Here is a 12,173-nt window from a genome sequence, read left to right on the forward strand (position 1 = left end):
TCAAATATCACTGTGAAGATAAATACAGCAGACCTTGATTTTTGAGAATACCCTCTAACGCAAGAGATCCTGAACAACTTTTTCTTCAAATGTTCATGTATCCATCCTCATTTCAATTTTGCCACCTCTGTGTGTTTGAGTGAATTGTCTGTTAGCTCCCTCAGAATGCTTTCCTTGAAATGCTAATTAACTTAGAGACCTTTGAGAAAATGATCCTAAGAGGCCCATTTCCCCTTAATCATATTTTTATTTGGTCTGACATTTTACTCCCCAAACATTGCTCTTATTGCCACTCTCTGTAATCTGTTTGACTTGTTTGACTTAGGGAAGAATAACTAGATTTTGGAACTTAAATATTGCAAATCACAACACAGGTATTTTAAAAAGCCAAGTAAAAACAATGAAACTTTTAAAAAATCATTGACTTTTAATAAAGTATTTTACAGTTTTTTACAGTGATCATGTTCAAATCCTGAAAACACATACATGCTTTAAAAAGGCACTTGGATTCTTCTATAAAAGGCACTTGACTTGTATGGTCTGTTCAATCAGTGTGTTTTGTACAGGTTTAAGAATCTGCTATGCAACTAATATCTACATGATTAGCAATTAAAAATTACATTATAGGTTAAAATAATTATGAAACATATGCAATAATATCCTTCTAATGACATTTTGACATACAGTTACAAAAAGTAGAGATCATAACAGCTCTTGGATACCATAATGTAGAATGTTTGCAATCAGAGATGCTCTAATAAACAAATATTCTATATTGTCAATTTATATATTGTCACATTAGAATTACTACCATACCAGAAAGCAGTGTAGAAGGAAATGCAACTTTTATTTGGGAACAGTGATTATTGTTTAGAATGATAATCTGTTATTTATTGCTTAAGCAGTTTTTCACAGGAAATAAATAGACTCTTAATCCATTGCACTAGACAGGAAATACCAGTCACAAAAAAAAAATCTGGTATTACTCACAACATCGTCTTATCTTTGCATTACAAGCCAGCTAAGCTTTTGCTTCGTAACTGACATTTTAGAAGTTTCTTCATTCTACGACTGAATAAATTATTTAAACTAATATTTGCTTGACATTGTTTCAAAAAAGAATGAGGCCAATGCTGTTATTCTATCAAAGACTTTAAATTTGGAACATTTTTTATCTGGAAGTCCAACAGCATCTGTCCAAATGATTTGCCCTGTTTTAAAAAAAATGCATATGCATTGCTTAAAACAACAAATTTCATCTCATATTCAAATTGGTCCCCTCCCCGCATACTTCTTCAAGAATAATTCTGCATCGTGACAAGTGCACAAATCCACATGCACAGGTTCGTGCCTCCACACACCACTCCAACAGTTACATCCTACATTATGCTGAGTCATATTTGAATCAGAGACTAGTCTTCCCTCTTATTGTGCATTTTAATTCAGTTACCTTAATGCCACATTCTGAAATGGAAAACCTTCCAGCTGCAAAGAAGATCTACAAGCTGAGATGTGTTTGTTAACCTCTGGACATAGTTCTGAATTTCATTCTGGGATCACCTCTTTATGAACTGCCTAAAAATTTGGAGAACTATCTGAGAGCAAGAGGGTAAACTGAGTTTATCATCCAAGCCATGTAGTTCCATATAAATCATTTAGTGAGCTACCAGTAAGTAGAACTTCGGCAAATTAATGATTACAATAAAATGTGTACCGGAAACTACTTGATTAAACATGCACTGATTGTCAGGAAGACAAAGGTAATCAGAAACTGCTAAATTTTATTTTTTAAGTTCTGAACATTTACATGAAAGCTAGCTTGTTTTGAACAGATGGAACTAAATTGCATACAAAATAGCCTATTTTTGGTGCAATTGACCTTTTGACATTCTCACTTAAAGAATGAGGAACATTTTCTTTTAAATTTGGACATCCAGCCATTTGAAGCTCAGAATATGCCAAGGCAGGAGAAGTCCTGAGAGAAAACTGTCTTCCAAAAAAATGCAGATACTATCTGTGGCCACATGATTCCAAATTTTCTAATTCATCAGGTTTAAAGCTAGGCATAACTGGATGTCTGCTTCCTTCTTGCCATCTCTCAGAAAACGAAGCCTAATTTTTCTCTCTGTTGAACAGCTGGCCACTATATAGACTCTCAGAAGTATCATATGCCCCACTGAAAATGAGAAAATATATTGTGTTCATATAAGCTTTACTTTAATATTTGCTGTTGCTGTACTAGTGTATTATTGTATTTACTAAAACTCGTAAATCTATGTAGTTGTGTGCATGGTTTGTGTTGATACTACTGGACTCCAGAAAAGAACATGCTATTGTCTGAGCTACCTGAAGGCATGATGTACAGTGTGATTTTTGAATCTGAAATTAATGTTATGGCATTGGTGCCACAAGACTCTTTGCCATTATGGGATTAATATTTTAGCAGATATACTGGTGAAATCAACTAGTTGGTCAAAAAGAATGATGTAATAGAGGAAAAAAGCAAATGAATAACTTACCTGTGGGTCACTTCTCAGAGATGCTATACCCCCACCACCAAGTGAATTTTTCAGAACAAAATTTAATCCACATATTCCAGGTAACTCATACCTGTAAAGGTAACATTTAGATGTTTCTTTCACTGATATAAAATTTCATTTTACTTTTGGTACAATTTTGAAATCAGTGTAAAATTCCATTCATTTCAAAAGGCACCTCAGGTGAACATAAAATTATACTTGGATTGATCCAGGAAAACAACTAGATTTAAAGAACAAATCAAATCATTAGTAGAGCAAACAGTATATAGTTAACTGTGATTCCCTTAATTAATATATTTTATAATGAAATTACGACCTTAACGTAAAATCAGCAGAATACATCCATAAAATCAGCAGACTACAGAAACTACAGTATCTGAAATAATTTCAAGTGAAAACTAACTTAATATTCAGTATTCAAATTTATTTAAAAAATTGGAAAGTAATGAATGTTGGCTAGCCAATATTTCATATAATATCAGCATCTACAATTAATGAACATAATAATTTGGATAAAAGTGCAATTATCTTCTATTCACTATCAATCATTTGCTTCTGTTGTTTCCAAAAGCATGTTAATAAAGCAAGTTCATCAATTCACATTTGGGAGGTTATTATTACCTTAATGAAAACATATTTCTGCTAACTGCATAACAATGGATACTAACAGTAGAACCCTAAACAGTGTTAAACTGTTCTAAATCTTAAATCTTGACTGTTCTCTATTTTAAACTCTATTAAGGATACTATTGTCAATATTTTAGTCCACTTTAGTTCAATACCATTGGAGTATGGCAAGGTACAGGTGAAGACAATAGAAGTAAGAGACAGCTACTTCTCAGTCCAAATACTGGTCACAATTTTTGCTTAATAAAATGCTATATACTGTTCTAAGTGAAGGCAAAATAATTAATTGAAGGGAATGATCTGGCCAAAATGAAACACTTTTGATCCATTAATTTCAGTGAAAGAGTTAAATACGTACTTAAAAGTGAGGCCTTGACTGTAAGGAAAGTTTGTAAAAAAAACACCAGATCTTAAGCATGTGAGCATAATTCCTTCTAATTCCCAAAAGCTACACACAAAAGTGTCCTTTCTTCTCTCTTGCTGTTTTTCACTCAGTTCATATTACATATATACATCATTAAAACACACCAACTCAAATTCCTAGTTTATGGTAAATTAAAGAAATAAGTTTATTCAAAAGCTCTAATCTTTGAGAATTCATTTAACTGAAGCAGCAAATATCTCAAAGTAGGAAGGACAAGTTCAGTGCTTTGGCTGTAGCAATTGCATTTGCTCAGTGATAGATATCTGTGAGGCAAAATATATCTTCACAGATAAAACTCAAGTAGATGGTACTTATATTTCTTTTTAACATGCAGAAGTCTTCGAACAAAGAATATTTTGAAGAAGCACTGAGCACTGTTGTTTACAGATTACCAAAGTGAAAATTGCTTCAGGATTTAATCATGGGAAATCCCAGAACAAATCCATGGGAGCAGTCTGCAGGGGGATGACAGAGAAGGGACGGTGGAAAAGAGGGTGAGTTGACAGCAAAGGTCAGGAGGGAGAAAAAAATAGGGAATTGGTAGAGAGAAAGAAGCAAAGGCAGGGAGAATGGGATGTCTCCTTCATGCAATTTCTTTGCAGATCCTCACTTATTACCTAGTAAAGGCACTCAAATCTAGTACTCTGCAAATAAGGAGATCTGGAAAAAGAAATATAGTATTGCAGTTTCCATTCCTACTTGATAGTTTATATCTAATGTTACATACACTTTGTTCATGGGTTACTGCCAAAAACTATTGCTCTTTCTTCTGCATGGTTTCATGACAAACCATAGGTTGCAGTTACATGTTAATCTGACCAGCAATTGATCACGGTACTTACTCTCCAGATGAGAGTTGGAATCTGTGATCAAAGTAAATTTTTACAAACTATGTTACACTGAATGATCACATACCTTATGACCAAGTTCTCTCCAGGTTTTTCTCTTTCTAAAATATGTTCGAAATAATCTTCTACAGCTTGAGCAGTTAACGTTTTCTTCAAGTATGGGTAGTAAAGAGGATGCCGGGCTATGACACCTGTTACATACAAGTAAATCCATTATTTGAAAAAAAGAAATCATTCAGATATTACATTGATAGCAGCTCAGGACCAGAATAATTTGTGCTATCAACCCCTTCATTGTTAAAAATTCCAGAGAGACTGATGTGTTAGTCTGTTATAGCAAAAAATAAAATAAAATGAAGCCTTGTGGCACCCTAATGACTAAAACAATTTTATTCCAGCAGAATTTTTCATGAAGTACCATTCATTCTGGACTGTAGTCCATCAACGAACAAGGAAGTTTATGATTCAGGAATGTTAAAACAATGCACATGCGTACACAGATATATTAAAATTTTAGAATAATATAATACCTATATTTGCTGAATTGCCTTTGTCTCCACTTCTGGTGTAGGCAAGATCTTCCAGGCGATATGCATGGGGACCACTTGGTAGATCTACATATAACAGATTGAAACAAATAACTCATTTCTCACTTATAATAGAAACATTGATTTTGGAGGGTTTATATTTGAGTATATTTCTTTTTTGTATCAACTCATTCTCCATGTAAATGTTTAACCTTGCAGAAATTCTGATGTTTCACAGAAGCAGCCAGAAGAAATATAAGTAATTTGTGTTTCCAATTTTCACTGTGCCATACCAGATGTAAAGAGAAGAAGAGTTTGGATTTATACCCCACCTTTCTCTAAGAAGATTCAAGGTGGCTCACAAACTCCTTTTCCTGTCTCTCCCCAACAGACACCTGGTGAGGTAGGTGAGGCTAAGAGAGAGTTCCCAAGAACTGTGACTAACTCAGGGTCACCCAGCAGGCTTTATGTGTAGGAATGGGGAAACAAATTCAGTTTACCAGATAGGCATTTGTCACTCATATGGAGGAGTGGGGATTCAAACCCAGTTCTCCAGATTAGAGTCTGGTCTTAACCACTATACCACACTGCTCTTAACTACTACACCACACTGGCTGGTGTAGTGTTTGCACATTCCATCTTCACATCAGGAGAGAATAAATGTCACCATGTGGGTTTTATGTCATGTCTAATACTCTATGCTTATTCAGATTATGGTAATTATGGTATGTTGTTTATTGAATATCTCCTCCTGTTGACTATGTTGACTTGCACTGCACAATCCACTTCATGTTTCAGTGAGAAAGGCTGACTACAAATACAGTGAATAAATACTTCAGTGACAGGTGGTATGATGCGCCGACTGAAGTATTTACTGAAGTATTTACTGGTCGTATCAAATAAATGCCAAATAGACTCAAAGGTTCAAGACATCCTAATATTAGGATGTTCCCTATACGTGATGCACATCACCCAAGCCTAAGTGATGTGAAGAATAATCAAATGCTTCTTGCTCATAAATGGAGCAGGCTAATGAAGCAAGTTCAAAAGTCAAAGCTACTTTACCTGGCAAGTCTTATTGTTGGAACTTTAACTGGGCTAAGTCATGAGTTTGCTGACATGTTTAAAACCAGAAAAGTGGACATTGCCTGCATCCAAGAAACCAAGTGGAAGGGTGCCAAGGCGAAAGATATCGGAGACGGTTACAAACTGTTTTACCATCACACAGGTACAGCCAGAAACGGAGTGGGCATTGCCACCCATGAACATTTTTGTGATAAAATCACTGGTTACCCGACTAAATTACTGACTCACATCTATCAAGATTACTTCTGAACAAACTGTTGCACATATCATATCATGCTATGACCCCCAAACTGGATGCTGTGATAATGAGAAGGATACATTTTGGAACAGTTTGGATGCCAACTTGCAATCATTACTTTCAAATGAACATATTATCATTGAGAATGATCGAAATGGCCACGTGGGAAAAGGACGACAAGGATACGAACACTGCCATGGTGGGCATGGACTTGGCAGCTGAAATGATGATGGATGCAGAATACTAGACTGTGTAGAAGCCTAGCTGTGACCAACATATATTCTAAGAAACTATTTACACAGCTAGATACATATAGTAGAGGCAACCATTCCACTCAAATTGATTACTGGATGGTGCGACAACAAGACCTGAAATTAGTCCAGCATATAAAAGTGATTCCCTATGACAATAGAGCAGCCCAGCATACAACCAGACCAGCAAGGTTTAAATGGTGGGAAATTACGGAGAATAGTCACTTGGCTACTACTCTTGCCAACTTCAATGTGAACTCCAACCACTCAGTGGAAGCTATGTGGAACAAAGAAGTGCAATAAATCTACCAAGCAGAAGAGACAACTGTGTGGGGGTGGGGGGGGGGAGATCAGGAAGACAATATCTTGATAAGCAGGCATGGTGGTGAAATAAGGAAGTACAACTTGCAATCAATGAAAAGAAACAAGCTTTTCTGAGATGGCAAAAAAACACCTACATTCTGATGGGGAACTTTATAGACTGCTGAAATCAAATGCAAAGCAGGCAGTATGCACAGCAAAGAATAATCATTTCCAGGAGATGTCCACCAAACTAGCAACTTCTGAAGGAGTGAACATGGTATATCAACTTGCCAAATCATACCAACAACTGACACAAGATATTGGCCGTATCAGGGATGCTGGTGGCAAGATGCTGAGCAAATCTGTAAACATCCAGCAATGCTGGTGTGACTATTTCTCTAATATCAGCTGTGACAAATTCCCACATCCACCCATGATGAGCTGTCCTCCTATCTTCAGCCCAGTTCCACAAATAACAGCCATGGAAGTGAAGGAATCCATCAATAAAATGAAGAGTGGAAAGGCAACTGGCCCTGATGACATCCCAGTCGAGATCTAAAAGATGCTTAGAGAAAAGGGTGCCACTTTTCTAGCATCTCTTTTCAACCACATTACTGCACAGAACAAACTTCCAGAAGCTTGGACCACAAACACAACTATACCCATTTGGAAAAAGAAAGGAGACGTCTGCAAATGCTCCAATTATCGACCAATCAGGCTACTTTGCCACGCCATGAAATTTTTTGAAAGGATACTGGATCAGAGGCTCAGAAACTATGTAACAATCACACACAACCAATGTGATTTTGTTACAGGAAATGAAACCACCATTGCCATACATGCCACACAACGGTCAATGGAAAAACACAGGGAGAAAAATAAACTATTGCACATGACATTTTTGGACCTCAAAAAAGCATTTGATCGAGTGCCACATGCACGTACATGGCAAGCACTCCAGTCTCATGGTATTCCTGAAGAGTATGTTTGATGGGTACAATTACTATAAAGCCACCTTTATGCTATAAAGCCACCAGTCAAGTTCTATGTCCAGCAGGCATTTTACCACCATTCACTATAACTTGTGGATTCTGTGCATTCTGACCCTCGGATCAGACTTCTGATGCTGAAACCTGACTCTTGAACTGGTCTCAGCTCCCTGCTGTAACTTGATATCTCTGCCTGGCAGCTCAAGCCAGGACATAAAGTTCCATTTGAAGACTGTTTCGAAATGGCAATTGGTACAGCATATTTTTAGATATAGGACAAAATCAGGGGTATTAATAACAATTGTACCTTTTAAATCATCTTGTGTCTGGAGAACATCAGGTGAAACTGGTGTATCTGAAGGTGAAACTGGTGTATCTGAAGTGAAGGAAAGATCTTCCTCGAATGTTTCAACATGCTGGCCATTCATAAATATGTTAATCTGGAAAAAAAATCCTTGTTTAAACTATAAAAATGAAAATGTACTTCCAAACATATGTCCTTCATAAAAATACTCTTCTGAACAAAATGAAAACAGTCCTCCTCATAAACATCTAATAGCCAATATAGCTGAGTCAGCAGAATTTAGAAGTTAATGAAATTCAAAGAAAATAAGGGCTATCACTGATTTGAATAGAAGAGTAAATATCTGGTTTGAAACAAAAAAATCCTTTGAAAAAATATATCATGCATTTCCCACTAAATACAGAAGCAGATATTTAAGAGCTTTTATAAAGCAAAAAGGTTTCTAACTTGTTAAGTTATGAAACTGCTAATATCCTGCACTGAATTGCATAAACGTGGGAAGGAAAGTTCCAACTGGCTTTCATTCTTCATTAAAACAGAACAAAGATTTACTGCAAACCAAATAATAGCATCTTTGTATCAACATTCAAAGTCTTCAGGAAAAATCTTCTTATACAATAGGTTTACTGCAGATCAGATTCTGAAATAGTACTTCAACAACACACATAACAGGACTGTTGAAAGCGGATTCAAAATAAGCCACAGAATTGTGCAGTTGGTACAGCTGCAGAATTCATGTGGACTCACGTGTGTGTATACCTCCTTGTTAAAATATCTCTGCTTATGCAAAACTGGCACTCCTGTCTCAACCTTCTCTCCGACATGCTATGCGCACAGTGAGATTTTAATGAGGGGCTGCTTTCAAACAAGTGATGTGCTTATCAGGAGGCTGAAGTTGGTTCCTAATTACCTTTTTAATCCAGACACAACTGCTTAAAAAGATTGCTTAGCTGTGACTATTGGTCTCTGAGTAATCATCTGTGCATTCAATACTGATGGGCTTCACAGCTGCACAGAGTTTTGACTCAGAAACCTCCACAGCCAGCTTTTCAGTGCAAAACTCCTCTTTCCACAGAGGAACAGCTGTACATGTGGGAGGGAGGGGGGTTACATCTTCCTGCTCAGTTCCTTCCAAAAGGGTATGCAGCAGTAACTTAGAGGCACCTGCTGCAGGGAAGATGCGTCACCCATTTAATGACACAAATGACCACATGAAAAACCATAGTTACAGTTCCCTACTTACTTGAAGAGCCACCCTTATGATGCTGCCCAACCAATATGAAAGTTCTGCTTCATGCGCCCCCATCTTCTGAAATTAGGTGGATGACAACCTGGGAGAGGGTTTGCTCAGTCATGGCACCAAAGTTCTGGGGATCTGTCTGTCCTTTTCTGTTGCCCTCTTCTGCCAAAATTTGAAGACTTCTTTGTTTTGTTTGGTATTCCTCAGGGATCCCTTCTTGCAAACCATTATTTTAATGGCTGTTTGAATGTCTTCTGTGTATTTTGATTCTGTGATTGTTTAAATTATGTATATTTGGGGAGAGGTAGTTTTAGCAGTTTTCATTTTCACATCTAAAAAAACAGCTCTAGAAGTCTCCAAAGTCTTTATATGTAGAGTCTAATACCTCACAGTACCCCAAAATATATTCAGCCCAGTGACCTTACTAATATAAATGGAACTAGAATGATTGTTATAATGCTATGGTCTCTCTTCACAACATATATTAATCTGTACTGGAAAGCCTTTTGAGACAAGGGCATGTTAATATAGGATGCCTATGATGTTAAAGAATGAAACTAAGAAGGAAAGTACTAATCAAAAACTTTCTTACAAACCTCTAAGCACCTATTCTCTGCACAGGCAGTAATATGTATTGAGAAATTTTATTATTACATTTAAGCAAGTAGGACAGATTTCAGTTCTACACCTGTATTTTCAAATTGACCCAATTTTTTCTTTTGATGCAACAGCTGTAAGATGGCAAAGGATCAGGTTTGTAAGTATTGTATAAAGCAGAAGCTCCTACCTTCACATTCTTTTTTGGATAAAGGAAGAAAAATGGTTTCAAAACTGGAGATCTGGAAAAGAAACCAGAGGGAAAGATACAGGCTAATTAAGAGTAACTCCTCATGTATACCTTGTATATGATTCCTGTCTTGTAAATGATCCTGGTTTGCATCACAAAATGAATTACGATCCTTAGGTGATTAGGAGAACAACTCAATTATTGAAATACAGGAGTATGCCACATCCCTAATATTTCTAAGAAACTTTCATGTCACCAAATGATACCATAATTCCCTAAAAATATAGTGATTGCTCTTTCTAAAACCGTCCAGCATACAGCTTGATAGATTTTTTTTAATACAAATATGAGTTTCTTATCTAGACTTTCAGTAAGGCAAAATATACCATATTAACACATAGAATTGCCCATAAACAATAAAACTAATAATAAAATAAGACAAATTATTGGCTAGGAGATCCACAAAATCATCTGAGGATAAAGGAACAGAAAATACCGATACCATCTCATCTTATTAAGAACTTACACTTTTGGGCGTCCTCCCACAAGTCCAGTGATACCAGGTGCTAAAAAGGAAAAATTTTAAAAGTAAAATTCTAAGAATTGTTCTAAGTTAGAACTGAATATTTTCCTATGTTCAGATATTAGTGTACTCCTACCTCATGTTCCCCTCATGAGCTAGAAAACAGAAATCACAAAATTACATATTCTCAAATATATGTTTCTCAAGTGTACATGGCTGACAGTGGCCAATGTTTACATGGGGGTAGGGGTCCTTTGGGACTGAGAACTTTATTGGAGACCAGATGGAAACATCTGGGTTGCCTATTGCCAATCCCACAGTGATGAGAAAGATCACAAATGCTCAGATTACCACAAACTAGGAAAATAACAATGTAATTGACAAGGGAACTGTTCCTGTCCATCATGAACCAACACTGTTTTTATAACCGGGAATATCCCCCATGTGACCAAAACTGAGTGAGTGGTTATGGGGCAAATGAAGGATCAAGCTGTCTAATGAATAAGGCCTTTAAATAACTCATGTGAGAGATGATGCTGAGATTTGTTTGGTAAATGTTTTGCTGGGAGTGATTTCTGAGAGAATTACATTCTTAATACAACTTGAATTGTCTTGGAGCGGTTTCTCAGGCTAACAACCAACCTCACAGGGTTAGTGTAAGGAAAAATTAGGAAAGAGAGTTGGTGGGGAAAGAGCCATGTATGTTTTGCTGGGGGTGAGAGGTGTTTTGTGAGCTGGTGCAAAAAATCATTGTTTGGTCATTAGTGGGAGAGGGTGGCCACCCATACCGGGGGGGGGGGGGGGGGGCGCCAAACTCAGGTTTTGTCCCTGGGCTCCAGTTTCCTAGATACACATCTGCAGACGATAGTCCTATTCTCAGACTACGCATTAGAACTCAACATAACACTAATGCAAGCCCAAGCCTCTGCCCTTCCTTAACCCTAACACTAACTTATTATTTTTATTAAATTTATTCAGTCACAAATTGTACCCAAAATAGTAACAAACACACGAAACCTAAAACTGACCATAGCCCAAGTTAGGATTAGGGTTAAGGCAAGGGAAGGGACTCAGGCTTGCCTTAGTGTTATGTTGAGTTCTAGGGTGCAGTCCAAGAATACGGCTATGGTCAGTTTTAGATTTCAGGTTTTTGTTACAATTTTGGGAACAATTTATGACTGAATAAATTAAATAAAAATAATAAATTAGGGTTAGGGTTAGGGTTAAGGGAAGGGAAGGGACTCAGGCCTGCCTTAGTGTTATGTTGAGTTCCAGGGCACAGCCCAAGAATAGGGCTATGGTCAGTTTTAGGTTTTGTTTTTTTTGTTACAAGTTTGGGAAAAATTTATGATTGAAAATATTAAATAAAGATAATAAGTTAGTGTTTGGGTAAAGGCAAGGGCAGCGGCTCAGGCTTATCTTAGTGTTACGTTGAGTTCTAGGGCATAGCCCGAGAATAGGGCTATGGTCAGTTTTAGGTTTCGGT

General features: G+C 36.8%; 1 protein-coding gene across 2 annotated transcripts in view; it reads right to left on the bottom strand.

Moving 5' to 3' along the window:
• Positions 1 to 407: 407 nt before the first annotated feature.
• Positions 408 to 12,173, bottom strand: part of LOC125440300 — a 43,695-nt gene continuing 31,929 nt past the window's right edge. The window contains exons 14-20 of one of the 2 annotated variants that reach the window (XM_048510051.1): positions 10,691 to 10,730; positions 10,165 to 10,216; positions 8,141 to 8,273; positions 4,970 to 5,053; positions 4,507 to 4,630; positions 2,520 to 2,610; positions 408 to 1,211 (exon numbers count right to left, since the gene is read on the bottom strand). In XM_048510051.1, the coding sequence (XP_048366008.1) occupies positions 1,137 to 1,211; positions 2,520 to 2,610; positions 4,507 to 4,630; positions 4,970 to 5,053; positions 8,141 to 8,273; positions 10,165 to 10,216; positions 10,691 to 10,730 (599 nt within the window). In that variant the 3' untranslated portion in view covers positions 408 to 1,136. Of the gene's footprint in view, positions 2,611 to 4,506; positions 4,631 to 4,969; positions 5,054 to 8,140; positions 8,274 to 10,164; positions 10,217 to 10,690; positions 10,731 to 12,173 lie in introns of both variants that reach the window. The other variant, XM_048510050.1, reaches the window with a different exon arrangement.

Source organism: Sphaerodactylus townsendi, linkage group LG10, assembly GCF_021028975.2.
Source record: "Sphaerodactylus townsendi isolate TG3544 linkage group LG10, MPM_Stown_v2.3, whole genome shotgun sequence".
In the NCBI taxonomy this organism is placed as follows: Eukaryota; Metazoa; Chordata; class Lepidosauria; order Squamata; family Sphaerodactylidae; genus Sphaerodactylus; species Sphaerodactylus townsendi.